This window comes from Clytia hemisphaerica, unplaced genomic scaffold, assembly GCF_902728285.1.
Source record: "Clytia hemisphaerica strain Z4C2 unplaced genomic scaffold, Clytia hemisphaerica genome assembly, whole genome shotgun sequence".
In the NCBI taxonomy this organism is placed as follows: domain Eukaryota; kingdom Metazoa; phylum Cnidaria; class Hydrozoa; order Leptothecata; family Clytiidae; genus Clytia; species Clytia hemisphaerica.
This window is the reverse complement of record NW_027103314.1, coordinates 58405-80201: the sequence shown is the minus strand read 5'-3', so window position 1 is coordinate 80201 and position 21797 is coordinate 58405. Positions and strand designations below refer to the sequence as shown.

At 36.2% G+C, this 21797-nt stretch overlaps 2 protein-coding genes across 2 annotated transcripts; one reads left to right on the top strand and one right to left on the bottom strand.

Annotated features, from left to right (window-relative positions):
* The first annotated feature begins 5679 nt into the window (after positions 1-5679).
* LOC136813469 (uncharacterized) lies at positions 5680-12397 on the top strand. Its single transcript, XM_067069990.1, has 5 exons — positions 5680-6423; positions 8009-8933; positions 9265-10518; positions 10767-11021; positions 11275-12397. The coding sequence occupies exons 2-5, from the start codon at positions 8412-8414 to the stop codon at positions 11335-11337; spliced, it is 2094 nt and encodes a 697-aa protein (XP_066926091.1). The 5' UTR covers positions 5680-6423; positions 8009-8411; the 3' UTR covers positions 11338-12397.
* Positions 12398-14191: 1794 nt separating this feature from the next.
* On the bottom strand, positions 14192-16492 carry LOC136813458 (ATP-dependent DNA helicase Q1-like). Its single transcript, XM_067069981.1, has 2 exons — positions 16250-16492; positions 14192-15628 (listed from the first exon to the last, which is right to left on the bottom strand). Exon 2 carries the CDS (start codon positions 15538-15540, stop codon positions 14497-14499), a length of 1044 nt encoding a protein of 347 aa, XP_066926082.1. The 5' UTR covers positions 15541-15628; positions 16250-16492; the 3' UTR covers positions 14192-14496.
* Positions 16493-21797: the final 5305 nt, after the last annotated feature.

Genomic DNA, 21797 nt, shown 5'->3' with positions numbered 1-21797 from the left:
CGATCTGCTATCGGATTCAAAATAACGATAAATTTTAACTTTTGTAGAAAAATTTATCAATCAACAAAAACTTTTTGCTTTATCCCTATTGTATTTATGATCTGGTTCTACAATCAAAATTTTAGGTCTGTAGCACCGCTACAGTCGGAATTATGTGAATTCCGATTTGCGGGATCTGAGAGGGGATTTCTAGGGATTTTGAGGGATCTGTGAAAACGAAAGTACTCTGTTTCAAGAAACCTTACTATAGTTTTCGGAAATTTTGGATTTTAGTCTATTTCGTACATCAATTGCACTATATACACAAATTTCCATCTCCATTCGACTACTAAAACTCGAGTTATTCAAAAAAAAGAGTCAAAGTTTCCCCGATTTTTCATACTTCCATCACCAGATCACCGTGAAGATATTCAATAGCTGAAATGCAGATTCAAAAACTTATGAGATCCTTTGAAATATGCAGATTCACCGCCAGTATTTCTCGAATCACCGAAATACCGACCCAAAAAATCAATTTTACCGTCACCGCAAGGCTTGTCCAACACCGAAATACCGACACTTTTTACTTAAAACACCGAAACACCGACGCAAAAAAGGGTCAATACCGACACACCGACAAACCCGTACGGCCCCCCTCAAAGGGTCCCTAAAATCACAAATTTAGTCTCTCTAAGGGTCGAGCCCTTAATTTCCGGCTCTGAATTTTTTCCTGTGAAAGGAAAGGTTGAAAAGTCGGCCTAGAGCCCGGTTCGGCGTCCCGTACCCGAGCGGCCGAAGGAGCAGAAATGACACCAAATATATAAAAAAAAATGATGAAAAAAGTAAATCAATATAAAAGGGGTTGTGCGCGTTTCAGAACTCTTCCGTCCCTCCACTCGGTTTGCATAGCAAAGACCTCCTCCTCGAGTTGCAAGTTGCAAACAAAAAATTGAATGACAAACAAACACCATATACTAAGTAAGATGAAAATACTAAACACTCTCAGGGGATCTTGAACTTAAAAAGAGTTGTCACAATAAACAGAATGTTGGCACGACAAATACAGGAAGGCCTTCTGAAGAATATGGGTCATTCCTGGTCAGCAAATCAGGATATAATAAAATTGAATCTTTGAAAATCAAGGATCAGACCCTGGTAAACTAACTCCAGTAAAACTAGGGTATAACCAGAGTTTTCTACATCAGGTTTACCTAAAAAATCCATCGTTGTTGGATGAGTAATTTACTCGAGTATCTCCGGTCAAATGAGAAAGAAGAAAATTCCTGAATACACCATTCCCAAATTGTTATTTAGGCTTTCTGACTTTAAAATTATATCGAGTTTGACTATCCAATCAAGTGCGAGATGTTTGTTTTTGTGTCATTGCTGCTACTTTCACTTTTGCACACTTGCGAAACAAAGATGGCGATTTTTGTAAAGGCAGGATCCTGCTGATTTTTTAAGCTGGAAGGCATCATTTGCTTGTAAAATAACGTTGCTGCTGCTCACACTTATTGTAAATTTTACTCGAGTATCATTCTTGAGGTTTTTTACCACTTCCTCTGGGAGAGGAGAGCTGTCCTACCATCCACTTGCTAATGTGACAATAATGTGTGTGGCTGTTTTTTTTGTTGTCAACTGAAATTTTCGATAAATGGTCTGACAGATGGTTGTTTACCTTGTGGCATCCATACTATGGCACATTTTTGTGACAATTGATTGGAGTAACCATTCCTATTACATCAATTGATCTCATTGAAAACTATTCTTATGGCTTGAGATCAAACCAAATATCTGCAACAGTCCAAGTCAAATTTAAAGCAATATTTGGATTTCGAAATAATTTAACATTTAGACTTTATAATTTTATTGGAAATGTCATGTCATGGTTAAACTTTACATTCAGCCGAACAATGATTATTTGTCATGTTGTCAATACACGGTTCAACGTATTTGAGTATTAAACGCTTTTACGAAAAATATCATAATACGCTATCGAATATTGGGTGATTGTGGTCAGTAACATTTGTTGAGGAGGTATGCTGCGAAGAACAGACACGTTATTTTTTAATGAACCTTATCAGAGTTTTTTACTTTTCTAAAAAAGGGTTGCATTGTGGGATTGTTTCGAGTGTATTACAAATAATATCTCTTAAAAACTCCTCGAGGGAATTCTTTTGTAATACACATCGCTTTTCATAAGAAAGACTGTGTTGTAGTTTGAGATCAAGCAAGCGCAAACATTACCATTTCAAAACTACAGAATCAAAACAATGACGAGAAAGACTACATTATTACTAAAACTACACATAAATGTGTTATTGTTTTTATTACTTCATGATTGAAATAGGGTCTTTTTTTCACAGGATACGTTTGTTGAAAAATTCTAGGAGGATCTTTTAAAACTCATTAAATTATTTTCAGTTTAAAAGCCCTGTATGAAATACTCTGTGTTACCCTTTTAAATACCACTGTAACCCCTTATGTTATTAGTCCATGCTACGATGTTACTCTTTACAGTTTTATTTTTTTATTTTTGTTATTTTACCTTGTGAAAAGTTGTATTGAGCAGATATCTTTATACTTTTTCCAGGAAGATTTTTTGAAACTACTACAAAAGTGTTACAAAATCGAGTATATACAAATGACTTTTTATCTGTCTTTTAGTTTTTCCAACATCCTCTTCTTTGACATTATTATTGTTATGACTCACTGACAATAAATTCTTGGTGAATTGTAAAGTTCTTATTAGTTTGTTTTTTAAATTCTCTATTAATAATGGAGTCGTTGATTTCTTATACATTCTTAAATTTCTTCGCTTTGCGAAAATAGAACGCTCGTTCCGCAAGCCCTTTTATGCCTACAGGTATATAATAATATAATATATTAAATATTCATATTCATATTGAAGTTAATTTTATTAAATTTAATCTTATATTTTATTTAATTATATTTTATTTAATTTTAAAGAAATAATTTGTAGAGCTTTATTTAATTATATATTTAAAAATATAGGATATATAACATCTTCATATATAGCCCCCAAAACGGAGAACATTTTGAAAAAGAATATTCCGGAAATAAAATAGAGATGTTAAAGTTTTTCATGCAGCAAAATTTTGTAAACCTCTTTTGCTCTAGATTTGAAAGAAATTTTAAATTTGATCGATCGTGTTTTTTAAGTGATCCCTTATCGAGTTGTGGACCATTCGTTTTGTTGTTTTCCCGAAATGGGGCCACATACTGTATGTTAAAAATTATAGAACTTCTAAAACCTCATTGATTATCATTTTCATCACCATCACCATCACCATTTGCCATCTTTCGTGTTTTTTAAGTGATCCCTTATCGAGTCGTGGACCATTCGTTTTGTTGTTTTCCCGAAATGGGGCCACATACTGTATGTTAAAAAATTATAGAACTTCTAAAACCTCATTGATTATCATTTTCACTTTCATCGCCATCACCATCACCATTTGCCATCTTTCGTGTTTTTTAAGTGATCCCTTATCGAGTCGTGGACCATTCGTTTTGTTGTTTTCCCGAAATGGGGCCACATACTGTATGTTAAAAAATTATAGAACTTCTAAAACCTCATTGATTATCATTTTCATTTTCATCACCATCACCATCACCATTTGCCATCTTTCGTGTTTTTTAAGTGATCCCTTATCGAGTCGTGGACCATTCGTTTTGTTGTTTTCCCGAAATGGCGACCAATGTCGAGAAGACAAACCTTGGACCCACGATATGGACCCCGATATGGACCACCAATATGGACCCCTAATGGACCCACTCAAAAACGGCAAGAAATACCAAAAACAGCTCTGAACAACTCTAGTTTGAAATAATTTATGTCTATTTGCACTTCCAATATCACATTGAGTACGATAACTCTTTTTAAGATTTATTCCGAGTTATTCCGAGTTATTCGAACTTAACATTCTGCTGAGTTTGATATTTTACTTGAGCTGCTCTGCTCAGTCCAAATAAATATGAATATACTCAAGAACAATGTTTTTTGGCTTAACAAACCATAGTTTGAGACATGAAGAGCCGAGTTACAACTCAAGTAACTCGAACTTTCATAATATTACCCATATCGTTTGCCTCTGAAAAAAGATTTCGTGGATGATACCTACATAAAAAGTCGCTCCTCTGATAATAGACTTTTATTTTCTAGAGGAAGTTATACTAACAACTCGAACACTCCTAAATGTAACTCTTCAATGTAACTCGGGCCTCGTGTGCCATCAATCTAAAACCACTATCTGAGAGAGCTCATTAGCTTCTGACTGACGTAATTTTATATCCGCTTACACTACCAGCATCACACTGGGTATAGTTCTATTATTTTGTGATTTTGTCTTAACAAATGTCATATTTAAAGAATTCAATATTATTTTGATTAGCAAATGTAATTTTGTCATGAAAATAACAATAAACTATCTGGTCAAGCTCATCACTCTAAAACAACCCTCTCTGAGAAGTCACAAGATTCTGATTGGTGTCTTTTTATATCCATTCACACTATCTACATCACTTTTGGTATAATGAATATTTTGTCTTTAGAGACGTCATATTTTATGATTCTGTCAATATTTTTCTCAAATATCAACATTGTGTCAACATTTCAACAATAGAACAAATCACCCTGAACGAACTGAATATATGTCTAAATAACCGAATGTATCACGTAACTCTAACTGTTGTAATATGTTTATATTATATAGGACGAATAATATAACACAAATAGCTACCTTTTTAATGTTGAAAAATACCCAAAATGCTTTTCTCGCCATTTAAAGGGGGTCCATTAGGAGTCCATATTGAGGGTCCATATCAGGGGTCCACGGTTTGTCTTCTCCCGGGTATTAGGGTTGCGAGCTGACGAGGGGGGGGTGCCGCCCTACTTTCGAACTTTGGACCCTTACCGGGACTAACAAGGAGAAAACAAAAGAAAATTTTGGGAATTTTACGACCCTTAGCCGGACAAATTTGACCAATTTCGACCAAATTTCGATCTTTCAGGGGTAGAAAGATTAAATTTTCTTATTTTTCCGACCCTTAGTTGGACTGAAATTTGATTTTCTGATTTTTCCGACCCTTAGCGAGACTTTGGAAATTCAAAAAAAGTACCCTTAAGGGCTGCACATACCCCCCCCCCCCGGGAGATACTTTATGACTTCGAAAAAACATAATCTTCTTTTTAACGCCCATCTCTTGACATAAACTATATAACTAAACGCCCCCTTTTTTAAACAACTCCTTCGGATAAACACCCCTAACAAAAGAAAGTTTTGTGTAACGAAATTCAAATTAGATTAAAGTCAAAATACGCCTTCTTTTAAAGCAATTTAAATAAATATTTTGTACTTAATAGCAGGTTTTTGGGCTAAAAAACCGAGGAAAGTTTTAGGGTAAATTTCTGAAAACCCTTGGTAGCTCCAGCCCTTGGGTCGAAAATTGGGGTTGCTTATAACCCTGTTGCTGTAAGTAAAACAAAATAGCAAATGAAAATATTATTCTCGTAAGACATGAAATCAGATAAAAACTTGACTTGCTGTTAGTCTAGCAAGCTAGACGACTAATTTATACATAGTAGAAATAAAGCAAAAAGTAATGGAGGGAACAAATTTTAGTCGTCTAGAAACCTTTGTGCAAGCCAAAAGCTTCATATTAATATTGGTTTGCTATTGTTAAAGAAAAAAAAAATCTAGGGGGCTTGTTCGGAAAAAAAACGGTTTGTTTTGATTTCATAAATCGATTTGATTGGTTTAGAAAAAACAATCGAGACGCACACCTATTGGTCGAAACACATAAAAGGAGAAATCAGAACACACAACAATTTTCTCTTTCGAAAAATTTTCTTTCTTGTTCGTTTAACTAACTCCAAACAAAAGAAAAGTGTCCCGCTCAAAAAAATAATTTTTTGAAAAAGAAAATGTGTGTTGATTTGTTGTGTGTTAAAAATTTTTCTTTTGAGTTGATTTGGAGTTTTGATCGAAAACATGAAATATGGAATCGAACGAAGAAGCAGATACTCCAAAGAAATATAGTAGATCGCTATCTCCAAGTGCTTTTAACATTTGTATTTTATGTACAGAAGAGATTCCTTCAAATCGACGCCATCGCCTGTTCGATGATAAAAATGTTAAAACAGACGCTTGCAATAAATTGGAGCAGTGTGTATGTATCCAAATCCAACAATCAACAGACTTCCGAATCATATGTGAAAATTGTCTGAGGTCTGTCTCAAATATCACTAAAAAGCAAAACCTAAAAATCGAAGTGTTCCAGGATGGCAGGAAACATGGTGAACAAAAATTTATAAGAACTAAGATAAAGAGACTGTCAAAAGGAAACAAAGAACCAAACAGCAGAAAGAAATTGTCAAGTCAATTCGATGGTTTGAAACTTGGAGCTAAAAATTCCACTATGAAAGTAAGTTACTTTTGCTTTGTTTTGCATTTGATTCGTTTATTTGTTTATTGTAAATGTGACAGTCTAATTTAAACGTTCTTTATAAGTACGGGGTAAATTTTTGCGAGGATCGTTATACTTAGAAAAATTAATTTTTTGGGCCTCAAATTATGCTTTTTATGTAATGTTTGGATATACTAAGCAATAGTAACTGTAATTTGGACCTAGGTGTATTCAAAAGAGAAAAATTCATGCATTAGCTTTGATTGAAAAAATGGACCCTGTCAGATACAGGTTGCTTAAAATGGACCCTGTCAGAGTCAGAATGCTAAAATTTCCACAATTCCTTGTAAAAGAGTGCTAAAATGACAAAAAGTTATTTAAAGTTAACCCAGTCAGTTTGTTTTCGTTGTTTCACTTAAGTTCCAGGATTTTTGTCCCAGTCAGTCAAAGAATACTTCAAGATTCCAACCATGTCAGAGCCATTTCTTGATTTTGGACCGACACCTGTCAGAGATTCGCGAGGGTTGAAAAAGGGACCCTGCCCAGCGGTACGTCATCGTACCCATTTTACCTAAAGTGGTAACCAATCTCCTTCCCGGGGGATTGGTTATCAAAACGGTCTTAAGATTTTTGTAATTGGTCGGTACCCGACTTATTCAATAAAACATTAAATTAAAAAATAATGAGGAAATAAGAAGGAAAATCCTAAGTAAGACCAATGATTAGAAAGTAATTGTGGAGATAGAGATTTTCAAAAGGAGCCAAAAGTAAATGATGTAGTCTTAATATCTTATTCAAATAACCGATTTAGGGAATCTATTATTTAAATTTTAGGATCTTTCCCCAGCACCAACTCTTGGTCAATTTTTTTCAAACTGGGCTCAATTTTAGGAATTACATTTTACCCTTGTTAAATAAAATACCCTTTTATGTCTGGAATAATTTGCTATGTTTCATTAGCCAATTTATCAATTACTTTGAAATTGTGTTCCAATATTGTTCGCTAAAATGTTAATTAACTTAATGAAAATTATTTTAGGGGTCTGTCTGGGAACACGTAGAATTTCGGTCAATTGGTTTATGTCATGCATGTCATACAAATTCTTATAAAGGGTAAAACGAACCCCTAAACTCAGGCTCAGTATTAAAAATTGGACCAAGACTTAGCGTTGGGGACCGATTATTTCTAAAACGAGAAGAGTTAAGGATTCCCAAAATCTATAGTTTATCCTTACTTAGCTAAGATATGAATTGGCTCCCAGACCAAAGACTTTTGTAAATGCAAATATGGTTACAAAAACTTTCTAATTATTGCTAAGATGAAGTCGAAATTACTTTTTCTATGATTAAGTTTAAAGGCTTGGTCATCGCTGAGTAACTGCGAAAATTTGAAAAATACATAGTGGGAATTTATAACATCTTGGTTGGACAACCATTAAAATAGTGTTCAATACTTCGTAGCGGAATTATATCTTTCGAAAATTCACAATGTTGAAAATACATTACTTAAAGTTTCATGCTTATCGCAATCATCAGATGTGTAAAAACATAGTGGGAATTTAAAAAATATATATTTCCAGAATATTTTTTGTTTTTCTTTAAGATGACGGTTACAGACGAAAAAGGCTCTACTGAAGCAGAAATTCACATTCCAAAGCAGCAACAAAAATTGATCAAACTTGCCATGGCTAACAATAAAAAACACCTGTTGAATTATATCCTGACCAGTATAAAACCCGAAGACTGTGAAATTGAGAATATTGTCATGAAATTCGTCCAGAAAAAATATCAAACGTGAGATTAAACAGATTTGCTCAAATAATAACAAAACAACGACGTTTCGTTGCCATGATGTATCACAACTCACAGAACTGTCGTATGATGCTCAGTATCAAGAACTTCAATCGGTTGCACCTTATACATTTAAATCAATTGTTAGTATCGCAAAGAATCCACGTGAAAACAGAAATAAACACAAGAAACTGGAAACATCTATACCGGCCGTCATGAATGCTGTTAATTCGCTACTGATGTGCAGAAATCGAATGCTAAACCGTTGCGCCGTTATGAATAGCATTATTCTTAAGAAGGGAAAGGCTGACAAACAATGCTTCAATAGATTTAACGCACTGCAGACATGCGTATCATACAAAGAAACACTATCAAAACAAACAGAGTTGGGCAAGGGTCATAGAAATACAATCAAGGAATGGGGAAGGGACATAGTCAAATACAGGCAGGCAACGAAGGAAGCAGCCAAAGCTCAAATGATGGATGAAGAAAAAGAGTTGGTTCTAACAAAAGGCGACTGTCCAGTCAATTTGTTCAATGTGGAAAGTAGTTTCCTAGATAAAGCAGCTATCATGAAACCAAAATTTCGTCTACTTGAGGATACAATCGAGGAAGAAATGGAAGTATTTGATACAGAAGAGTCTGACCGAGCAATAGCAGATTTGCTGGATGAAGAGGTGCCAGTTCTCCCAGTCGATGTTTCAACACCTGATACTTCATTCGACTTCGATTTCCAGGTTAGTAAACCAACGTTTATCTAAATATAACTAGCAGTGGATAGAATTTAGATTAGATCACATCACTGATTAGATTACGATTTTGTTTGCGTTGGGAATATACGTGTGAGTGGAATATTATCAGACAAAAATTTTCTGAGACAATTTCGATGAAATCTGTAAAAGAAAGTAGACAGACTTTACTTTTACTGTTAACTACCTGTTTCATAAATATGAAATTTTGGAGATCAATATCCAAGCACAAATAAGCATTATCTTTGCAAACGTGTGTCAAAATAGACCAGAAGTAAAAAGTAGGTAAAAGATAATTATTTCGTTTTATCATCAATAGCTTCAACGAGTCGTCACATCGACACCACCATCAAAACAATCCAAATCTATCATGAACGTCATCCAATCGTCCACTCAGCAACCTAACTTCAATTACAGTCCTTCTTCGTATGACGTCGTCCAATCGTTCACTCAGGAACCTAACGTCAATCACAGTCCCTCGTCTGACTGCATCCAATCGTTCACTCAGGAACCTAACGTAAATCACAGTCCTTCTTCGTCTGACGTCATCCAATCGTCCACTCAGCAACCTAACGTCAATTACAGTCCTTCTTCGTATGACGTCATCCAATCGTTCACTCAGGAACCTAACGTCAATCACAGTCCTTCGTCTGACGTCATCCAATCGTTCACTCAGCAACCTAACGTCAATCACATTTCTTCGCCTGGCGTCATCCAATCGTCCACTCAGGAACCTAACGTCAATCACAGTCCTTCGTCTGATGTCATCCAATCGTTCACGCATGAACCTAACGTCAATAACAGTCCTTCTTCGTCTGACGTCATCCAATCGTTCACTCAGCAACCTAACGTCAATCACAGTCCTTCGTCTGACGTCATCCAATCGTTCACTCAGCAACCTAGCGTCAATCACATTTCTTCGTCTGACGTCATCCAATCGTCCACTCAGGAACCTAACGTCAATCACAGTCCTTCGTCTGATGTCATCCAATCGTTCACACAGGAACCTAACGTCAATAATAGTCCTTCTTCGTCTGACGTCATCCAATCGTTCACTCAGCAACCTAACGTCAATCACAGTCCTTCGTCTGACGTCATCCAATCGTCCACTCAGCAACCTAACGTCAATCACAGTACTTCGTCTGACGTCATCCAATCGTCCACTCAGGAACCTAACATCAATCACAGTCCTTCGTCTGGTAACATTCCACGCCCTCCGAAATTTGTCCTAGTTGGAGATAATCTAGAGTACAAAGTCGTGAGGAGACACATAACGACGACAAAGCAAAATATTGACCACCATATGTTCAACATTATGGGAGTTAAGAACAGAGTCAATGCTTCAGTTGAATTGGAAGGTATCAAGCAACCACCGATTGAAAGTAAGCTGGACATTGACCTATCCAATTACTTTCCGAACAGAGATGATGAATGTAATCTCATATCTGAATTTTCTACACTCGTGTTTCGAGATTTAACGCAATATAGAGAGGACATGTCTTGCATGAAGAATCATTTGCAAAGCGTGATACCCCATGACCATATGGAAGAAACCAAACAAAAATCGGAAATAGTAAGAAATGTTTCTATTTTGGGAAGCTTTTGGCATTTTGTTTTAGATTCACGCTTTGTAATGGAAGCCAGGTTTATAAAGACAAATTCCCTGTTTAATATCTGTTTTGAGGCCTTTTCCAGGGGAGGGATAGTTAAGTAGGAAAAATAGGTGTTGTGTATGTGCGAGCCATAATGGTCCCTTTTTCACACCCTTTATCAGTATTGGGTAAATTGAAATGATGACTATAACTTTCTCCCTTTTTTAAGACATCACTTGGTATACTGAACAAAAACGAAAATAAAACCGAAGATATAATTGAAATCATGAAAGACCTGCACACGATGGTTCCCTGTCTCGAAGATGGAGAGTTGGTCAAAACGTTTTCAGTTGGAGATTTGCTGACTGTGGAAAGAGAGACTAATGGCCAAGAGAATTTGAGATGTTCGACCACCGTAGCCAAAAGATTGGAGGGTTTAATTCCAGCCTTAGCGGATTTTCATACTTATGGAAATTTTATGGAGGTATTTCTCAATTTATGTTGAAAGATATTATGAAATTCAATAATATAAAGTTGTTTTTTTAATCGAGTATTTCTGTGGAGTGAGTAAGAAAGGGGTCAAATTTATTCGGTGCAATTTTGAAAAGCTGGGCCTTTAGAAATGTGTTCTTTGTAGTAAAGATTTTTTCTTTGTGATATTATTTTTAAAATCTTTAGACGGAATGTTCCAACTTTTTGCAAGATATTCTATTATTCATTTGTAACTTTATTTTAAGGTTGTATGGCACTTCCTGTATGACGCATCATCCTCCAGCGACGTTGAAACGCTCGAAATGTGACGAAAGAGCCCATGCAGTGTGTTAATGCTTGTGAAGAGTTACTTAGCAAGTATACCGAAGCCATGCTGCTAACGGCTTTTCATCAGTTTATTCAAAGCAAAGAAATCGACTTATCGACCTTGAAAGAACCAACTGACCAAAACAAGGAAATACTGGGAACTTCGATCAAGCAGTTCGTTCAAAGTTATGTCATTGCTGAAACGCCAGATATAGCTGCCAGTGCCATAATCTATGATTGTAAATTTTGCAACAAATCATACAAACGAAAGTCCAGTTTGATTGCCCACCTTAAAAAGGAGCACAAAGGTGAAACAAAAGATGAAAGTGCAGATCCCGGAGAAGACCATGTTGTAAATTACAGCAAGAATGCTTTGATGCTGGGCTATTTGGTCAAAAATTTTGCAGATGCTCGAAGATATGGTGATGGTGAGCGAATCCTAAGGTTGTACAAGTTTTTCGTGGTTTTATTCAAAATTGACCACAGGTCCAAATATGGATTTTATTCATTGCAGCTACTTGCTCAAATAAACAACCTTTTACCACCTGATCTTGCTTTTGAGTTGAAGTGGAACAGGACAGTTAACAATACTGGCAGATACGATGGCAATGTCGAGCTCGATCGTGAGCTCGAACATCGTAATAAATACGCAAAAGAGGAGCTCAAACATTTTCAAGGAAAGCTAACCGACCAGTCTAAAGAAAGGGTTAGCAGATCTTATGATAAAATGAGAGAGATTGTTGGAAAATTCGATACGGAAGCCAATGTTTCAAATCCATCTGGGAAACACACATCTCCTGATTGGAAAGCTGATGTTCTGGAGCTTGCAGAACAATTCCAAAGTTAAAACCTTTTTCAATGTGATCCAAATGGAAGAGCTGACAAAAGGTTCCCTGCTTTTCCCAAGAACGTTTTCAATGGCATTGATGCAACATCTTGCAAAGAATGGGCATTAGACACAGTAATGAATGAATTTAACAACCTTAATATTTACAAACATACATTTTTTAAAGTTTAGATTTATTCAAAGTTTTTTTTCTTCTAGTTTCTATTAAGAAAGGGCCCAAATAATGCAGTCTCTCAATTCTCTAAAAAGTTATTCTAGCTTCCTAAAAGCTTTATTGCATGTAATTGATTATTCTAATAATGAAAGCATGGCGTTTCTAGACAACGCCCAGATCACCTTAATGGCGTTGTTTGGGGCTTATCCCTAATTTTTTCTCCTTCCTTGGAAAAAATAATCTTAGGTCATGGTATATGTACTCATAAAAAGTCATGTAAAAGCTGGTCACAGAATTATAGTCAGCCTCGGCGATAGAACCCTCCATTGTAAATTTTTTGCCAAAAAACCACTTCATAAAATACCGACCACACCCCTCTGGACCTGACATTGAATCTTAAAATCGAAAATTCAAATAAATATCAACAATATGATAAGTGCCTTCCTTTTAAGAAATTCAAACAAATATTGAAATAAAATGCAGGGGTTTAATTTAGTAAGTCAAATACCTTAAGAGAAGAAATCTTGCCTAAAAATTCACCAAATTCGCCAAAATATCTTCCCGCCAAATTTAAAATCTTTATCAAATGGTCAAAATAAATTCCGCCAAAATTTCTTCTCTGAAGGTATCATAATATGAACAGCTCAATTTTAGTCTTTCAAAGTTTTATATTTGACATTTTCGATGTTACCTCTCCCCCTCTTGATGTCAGCCACCCCTGATAACTATATTTTATAGAAAACCACACATTTCCATTTATTAATACTCCTCCCGTTTATGTTTTTTTCGAAGAGACAGGCCCTCCCCCTCTCCCCTCCCCCCACAATTAGCTGCCGAAGAGTAAGATTTTGGAAGTTTACAGATTGAATGTAACACCATTTAATTTGTTTTGATGAAACTGATAGATAGCCTTCAGTGTATTGACAGTGTTAAAATTGAATATAGCAGGAGGGGGTCAAGCAGTTAACCCAAAAAAACCATGACACTTGTTAGAGGGGTGGTCCCTTCATCAAATTTGCAAAAATGCAGTTTTGGTTGGTAAAAAAAAATTGAAAATTTTTAAAAGAACAAAATTTAAGAAATGTTCGATTTCGAAAAAAAAATTACCAAAAATCAGTTAATACAAAAAGTGTACCGGAATAACTGCTAGACCCCTTGAAAAAAGGGATGCACACTTTTGTTTGGAGTTCTTTAAGAAACGAAAACATGATTTTAAAGTTGGCAAACAGTTATCATTGCAGATGATCAAAAATAGGTTATAATCTTTTATGTTATACACAATCAAAAAAACTATTAAATTTCAATAAACAATACATACTTTTTTTTATAAGAATACCTTCTATAAGAATATCAGGGTGAAAACTGGACAAATCGTAAGAACACCCTCCATGGTGAATTTCATAGATTTTAATAAGAATATTGTCGTTTTCTATTTGGTAACAAAAATAACTAGGTTTTTTTGTTAGAATTAAGTTAAAATTTTACAGCAGAAATATAATTTTAGCTCCAAATATGCACAAAAAAGTACCAAACTCTCAAAAAGGTCATTTCTCATGGTTGTATGAAGATCAAGTCTGAAAATTTAAGACTACATTAAGAAAATTTCACCCTCAATTTTAGCAATTTATTTGGCAATACTTGACCCTCAGCCGAAGTACACTATTCTTATAAAAAAAGCGTGTACTGTTCACAAAAAAAGCAATGATAGAGGCCTTTCAAATAGTAGGTTCTTCTATATAAATTTTACAATAAGATTTTGTGTTTAGTAACATGTTCTGCTCTTTTCGTAACTATTAATATTATTAAAAGGGTACAGGATGAATTGGTTGGGAAGACAAACCAGAAAGGAAGGTTACAAAAAAAACTATTTGTGTACCACCTTATTTAGGTAATTGAACTTATTACGGATCAAGTTTTTTGTGAAACTTCTATCTACACATGGATAAGTATTAGTGACCAATCAGAAATCAGAAATAAAAAATATTCAAATAAAAAAGAAAATAAAGCAGTATAATGCTATAGTCAATTGGGATAAAAAAGTATTTTAATCACTGTCACTCTCAGTAAGAGAACTATTGCCGAATCGATAGCGTCTATTTTCGTTTTCAGAATCTGATTCATTATCATCACTTGAAAAATAGTATTCATCGTCGTAGTTTTTCATTTCAAAGAGTTCACAGCTCGTGTCAAAATTTCCAAAACTCTAGGAATCATTTCTTGATTCATTAGTGTAGTCTTTGTGTATAGATCCTCCTCAGTGACAGTTTTTGAAGCTATACTCACAATTTCATCAACAGCTTCAAGAGGGAATCCTGAGGAAATACTTGGTGAAATGACATTGCTGACAACTAGTAACGACTTTCTCAATTTAGATAGTTCATTTGTAATCTGAATGCCATCAGAATTCAAAGAACATTCTTTGGGTACCAGGAGAGTCTCTTCATTTACTTCAAAGGTGGTCAATCTGTAAGACTGGCAGTCTTTTTGGCCACATTCACAGTTTTTTTCACATACATCACAACAGAGGTGGAGTGGTGTGATATTGAACGAATCAGTGCTGTATTGTCCCATCAAAATTTGTCTTCTGCATTTTTCTGTATTTTTACAATATTCTTTCATGGCTTTTGATATATTGGGTGATATTAGACAGCGAGGGAATGTCAACAAAATGGCTTGACTTTGGGCTCCATCCCGACCAACTCTTCCTGATTCTTGGAAATAATCATCAATATCACTAGGGGCTCCAAAATGGATTACGGTGTAAAGTCCTTTACAATCAACCCCCATACCAATTGCGATTGATGCCATCAAGAAGCGAACTTTTCCATAAGGCTGTGCCAACGAATCGTTAATCATAGCTTTAACTTCATCGTCGGTATGGGCATGGTAGCGTGCATATGGTCTTACCAGGAGGTCAGGATAATTTGACGAGAACTTGCCATCAAATAAAGCAAATAGTTTCCTTAGAAGGTGGGACGTCCGACAAAAAACAATTACACGTTCAGCCTCAAAGCCATTGTTCTGAATGTCCTTGACATAAGGCAAAAAAATCTGTTCAACATTTCTTGTTGAATTGCAGTGTAGGAAATACTTGACATTTGGCTTAAATGGAACAGCCACAGAAATATAGGGTTGATACAGCTCCAGACTATCGATTATATCTTGACGTACACTTGAGGTTGCTGTGGCTGTCATAGCTATCATGGGTGTTTCTGCTGATAAAAATGATCGAATTTCTGACAATCTTCCGTACCATTTACGAAAAGCATTAGAATCTTTATCACCTTCTCCTCTGAAAAAAATAGAAATTAATAGAATTTAGAAAAAATCTTTGGTATTTATTCATCATTCAATAGTGTTCTTCTGAAAATAAACGTTTTTAAAATTTGTTGTCAATTTTCTGGGTGGTGAAATTTTGCTGATTATCTTTCGTATTGTTTTAAACAAAGGTATTCAAAGCTTTCCAATAGATTTAAGGATATGATGTAAAGATGATTTCTTTTTCTTTGCTTGGTCAATAGACCTTTTTTCAAAGAGGCCACCCTGTTGAATAATTATGTCGTCCAGCAGAAAAACAATGATAAAACCATGCATATAATTATTACAATATGCATGATACATTAATTATGCATGGCTCTATCATTGTTTTTATGGCTGGACTACATAATTATTCAATAGGACGTCCTTTTTGAAAAAAAGTCTATCATGTTAGTCAAAGCTATATACCAAGAAAAATACTATTTTCAATATACACCTATTGTAGTAAAATTAACTACACAAGTTCCTTCCTATCCTTTAAAAAGTTGTGAATAATCACCTTAAAGATAATGCAAATCTTACATTTTTACGACTTTCACAATAGGGTAAAGTCATCAAAATAAAAAACAGTCTGAAATAGTACCAATCATCATACCATTTCTTAACACAGTGACTTTCATCAACAGCAATACCGACAATACGTTTGGTGAATTGATTTTGTTTCAGAATATTCCGATTCTTCTCCAAAATTGTTTCCGGGGATGTAAAAACAATGCTGTACAATTCATAATCGATTGCCTAAAATAAAAAGATAGCTTTCATTATTTTGGGAAAAGAAAGAAGCTGACATAACAATATCAAATTTTCAAATCTGATTAAGAAAGTTAAGTCTCTCATCACAATTTGGTGAATTAAAGATTTGTTCGCCTGTTTTGTTTACATTTAGTAATACACCAACGTTGAGTATAAAAAAAAAACAAGACCCAGACAAATTTTTGAAAATTCTCTTTTTAAGTATTTAAAATTTGATGCATGATTGAACTTTGTTTGGCTTGGCAGGCGTAAACGCGGCGAAAGCATAGCAAAAATAGGTGGTTAGGGGGTGTTCTAAGGCTTCAATAATGGCCAAAAGTAATGGAATTTCTTTAATTTTCTATGACAATTGCCACTCTCCCCCCTTCTCCCCCCTCTACAATGTTGAATTTGAGCATGAGAGACCTCAAACTGACTCAGCAACATTGTAGGGAGGGGGAAGGGGAGGGCAACAGGAAAACACCAGTAGAATGGGTAAAATTCCATTTACTTTTGGCCGATATTGTCTGTTTTTTCAAATCGAAAGAAATTCTTGAGAAAAGGACCAAAATTTCCAAAAAAATGCAAAAAAACGCTCTGAGACTGCAGTAGCATGCTTCCGTACACTATTCTGGCTACCATTTTGTTTGTTTACATTTTGAAAAACGGGAAATGAGGTCGCAGCCTCGTTTTCGTGCAGCGGGAAAAATTCGAATTTTTTTCAAAACAAATCGTGCAAAAGGACTCGAAAATGGGTGTTTCAGCAGGTCCAGGACAAAAAAACATAAGAGACAAAAACAAAAACAACAATACTATGGTAAAATACTACTTAAATGAAAATAAACTCGTAAATATACTATATGTACAAGGCTTTAAAAATCTCAATATAGGTACTAAATAAACTTTCTTATATTTACAGTGCTAATAAAAGTAAAAATGGCTAGCAAAAACAAAAAAGATAAAAGGAGGAGCAGTGAAGGGGAATCGTCCCAGCAGAGGAGGCAGACTTATTTAATCACTTACAGTCAGGCTGACATTGAGGTTGTTCCCACCCGCGAGCATTTTGCAAAGATCTGGGTTGAGGCGTTTGGTGGAGAGAGCGCTGTCAAACATTGGTCTGCGTGCAAGGAATCCCACCGAGATGGCAACCCGCACTATCATTTAGCCATTAAATTGGAAAATAGAACGCGCTTTGTGGACATTAAAAATAAATTTGACTTGAAGTACCCAAAGGTTAAATGCCATTTTAGAGAATTCCACACCAGTTACGAGGACGCTTTTGATTACATCAGGAAGGAGGATGAAGATTATATAGAGTCCGAGAACCACCCGTACCTTTTGAATAGACCGAGAACTGCTGCTGCGACCGCTTCCAAAATGAACAAGTCAAGAATGGATGATGGTAGTGATGATGAGGATAGTGAGCAAGATGAACCAAGAAAGAGAGGAAGGTATGATGGGGGTAGGAGAGGGAAAGAAAAATTAGACGAGATCGCAGTTTATGAACTAATAACAAGACAGAACGTGAGAACCAATGATGAGCTTCTTTTACAGGCAAGATTGCAATATGATGAAGGAAAGGAGGACTTACTGAGATTAGTCATGAGGATGCCTGGAGCTAAGAAGAAAGAAATGATCAAGACAGCTTGGGGTGTTAAGGATTCAAAGAAAAAGGCAGAGAGAAAGAAGATGTCCAGGATGGAAATATTAAGAGAGGCAAGGAACATGGAGTGTGTTTGTAATGACAGATTTAAGTTGTGCGCTGTAGAGGTGTTAGAAAGAAACGACATTAACGTTCAGAATTTTAAAGCGGTAGTTTTGAAGGCTTTGGAATTTGGGCGCGACAAAATGAACAATGTCTGTTTGTACGGCCTGTCGAATTGTGGTAAAACGTTTCTTTTGCAGCCACTCCTAAAAATTTATGATACCTTTTCTTCACCCGCAACGGGTACTTTTGCATGGGTTGGGGCGGAAAAAAAAGAAGTCGTTCTCCTTAACGACTTCCGTTGGTCTGAAAAAGTCATCCCATGGTCAGACTTGCTAAATTTGCTAGAGGGGTGGCCTATCCACATTCCCATGCCCAAAACCTCAAACCCGAAGACGTTGTCTGGGAGGCTAAGACGCCCATATTCGCGACCATGGATGCAATGTTAGTCAAAACGGATGGTAAGACAATCGACAAGAGCAATACCAAGATGATGGATAATCGTTGGAACTATTTTGAATTTTATCGACCCTTGCGAGTGATTCAGAAAATGGAACCCTGTGGTAGATGTTTCGCAAGATTTATGCTTTCCTAGGTTGATTGCTATATATATAATGTTGTTTATATTATAATGCTTTCAGAGTTTGAATTATTTTTCAAATTTTTCATGTGAGAACAGGCACTTTTAACGGTGTCCGGACCGGACACCGTTCAATATAAAAAATAAATTTAAATTTTTATTTTTATTATGAACGGTGTCCGGTCCGGACACCGTTGGAAAACACTTGAAACCAGTGAAACCTTTGCTGAAATTTTTTGGGAGCTCTCTCAAAATGAAAAATTTGGAAAATGAAAACAATTCTGAACTTGATATTTATACATAACAGATCTATCATTCTCACCATTTTCATGCCATCAATACTTGGTTCTTATTCCTTTCTTTTCGATAACCAAATCAATGCGTTTAGGCATAGAGTCAATAGTGCGGTCGATGACTTCTGGGCTGTATTCTAAGATTGTCTTGCGAACTCGTCTACAGAACTGCTCAAAGGTTTCATGTTCAATCTTTCCCTCCAAAGCGTCTTCGTTAAGCTTCCTGCGTATGTTGTGAAACGCGTTCTCTATGGGGTTGAGATCCGGACTGCGTGCCGGTATCTTGAAGAGACGGCATCCTACAGCATCCATGGCCAACTGTGCAGCTGCAGAGTTTTGGCTAGGGTCTCCATCTTGTAAAAATAACTTTCCTTTTGGATTGGCCGACACTTGAAACATTTCTGGAAACCGCTCCCTGATATAGTCCTCACAGAACTGTCCGTTCAGTCTCTCCGTGTAATGATGACATTCCATAAAACCTCTGCCGTACGCTATGGCGCAAAAGAATTTTGCAGTGCGGGAACCGACTCCTTCTTTCTTCCCCTTTGCAGTGTTATACAAATCCAATTCTTCCCCTTTTCTCATGTAGGTTCTCGTTCGACAAGTTTTTGCGTAATCGCAAGGGTTGGTTTTGTGGACAAAGGAAACCCCGTCAAGGTAAAATGCAATCCCCTCTTTCCAAAAGTTTGCTGGGAGCTTTTTACACCTTTTTGCAAATTTGAGTCTTTTCTTGAGGTCTCCCTTTAATAAAATTCCTTTCCTTCGGCATTGTTTATATTTGTAGCCTGCGTCGTTTAAAATTCTGCGCACGGTCCTCGGGGCAAGGTGGTAGAGTTCAGCTCGGCGACGTATGTGTGTAGCATTGAAAGTACCGTACTCCTCCTTCAATTTGCGCATTGCGCCAAGTACACGTCTGCGATCTCTGTCTGAAACTTTGGGGGGCCTTCCGGTGCGCTTCTTTGCCTCTGTCCCAGTATCATTAATCTTCTTTTTCATGTGGCGATAAATAGTCGTGCGCTTGTATTGCGGATAAAGTTCTAATAATCTTCCCAACGTCTCACCCTTCTCTTGATGTAGATAACGGAGGACCATAGATACTTGTAGTGGTATTTTCATTTTGTTTACTTTATAATATTATTGTGCTATTGTTTTTTTCTAGAAATAGAAGGGTATAATATATATTATATGCATAATCATATTATCGTTGCGTTACTTATTAAAAAAATTCAACATGGTAAAGCACGGGCGGGCGCAACACAATTTTCTTTTCTTCCGCTCTTCTTTTCCTTACAAAACTTATAACCTTTCCGGCAAGGAGCTAAGGTATTCCGCCGGGATGCTAACCCCTATTTCAAGCCCTGGGCGGTGATTTCCTTTCAGTTTGTTCTTCTCTTGTAAAAAAATATTAAGTAGATCAACCCTAAAGCTCTGAATATACTACACCCATTAGTTACTTCTTATAAAAAGTAAGGAAAAATACTGTCTGCCAAATTTTAACGTCAAATTACCGTGAAGACCTGGTCCACTGAATATAACGCCCTGCTTTACCAGTTGTTTACAGGCCTTGTTTATTGTTGTTGTATACATGAGCTTCTATAATATACTGATATATGTTGTACTTAGAGACAAAGAGGAAAAAGAAAACAAACACATACGGTCCCTTATGTGGGACATAAATTCTTCAAAAACTCCTAAGTCCAGACCTGCTATCACCCACAGACAATAATGGCCAAAAGTAATGGAATTTCTTTAATTTTCTATGACAATTGCCACTCTCCCCCCTTCTCCCCCCTCTACAATGTTGAATTTGAGCATGAGAGACCTCAAACTGACTCAGCAACATTGTAGGGAGGGGGGAAGGGGAGGGCAACAGGAAACACCAGTAGAATGGGTAAAATTCCATTTACTTTTGGCCGATATTGTCTGTTTTTTCAAATCGAAAGAAATTCTTGAGAAAAGGACCAAAATTTCCAAAAAAATGCAAAAAAACGCTCTGAGACTGCAGTAGCATGCTTCCGTACACTATTCTGGCTACCATTTTGTTTGTTTACATTTTGAAAAACGGGAAATGAGGTCGCAGCCTCGTTTTCGTGCAGCGGGAAAAATTCGAATTTTTTTCAAAACAAATCGTGCAAAAGGACTCGAAAATGGGTGTTTCAGCAGGTCCAGGACAAAAAAACATAAGAGACAAAAACAAAAACAACAATACTATGGTAAAATACTACTTAAATGAAAATAAACTCGTAAATATACTATATGTACAAGGCTTTAAAAATCTCAATATAGGTACTAAATAAACTTTCTTATATTTACAGTGCTAATAAAAGTAAAAATGGCTAGCAAAAACAAAAAAGATAAAAGGAGGAGCAGTGAAGGGGAATCGTCCCAGCAGAGGAGGCAGACTTATTTAATCACTTACAGTCAGGCTGACATTGAGGTTGTTCCCACCCGCGAGCATTTTGCAAAGATCTGGGTTGAGGCGTTTGGTGGAGAGAGCGCTGTCAAACATTGGTCTGCGTGCAAGGAATCCCACCGAGATGGCAACCCGCACTATCATTTAGCCATTAAATTGGAAAATAGAACGCGCTTTGTGGACATTAAAAATAGATTTGACTTGAAGTACCCAAAGGTTAAATGCCATTTTAGAGAATTTCCACACCAGTTACGAGGACGCTTTTGATTACATCAGGAAGGAGGATGAAGATTATATAGAGTCCGAGAACCACCCGTACCTTTTGAATAGACCGAGAACTGCTGCTGCGACCGCTTCCAAAATGAACAAGTCAAGAATGGATGATGGTAGTGATGATGAGGATAGTGAGGAAGATGAACC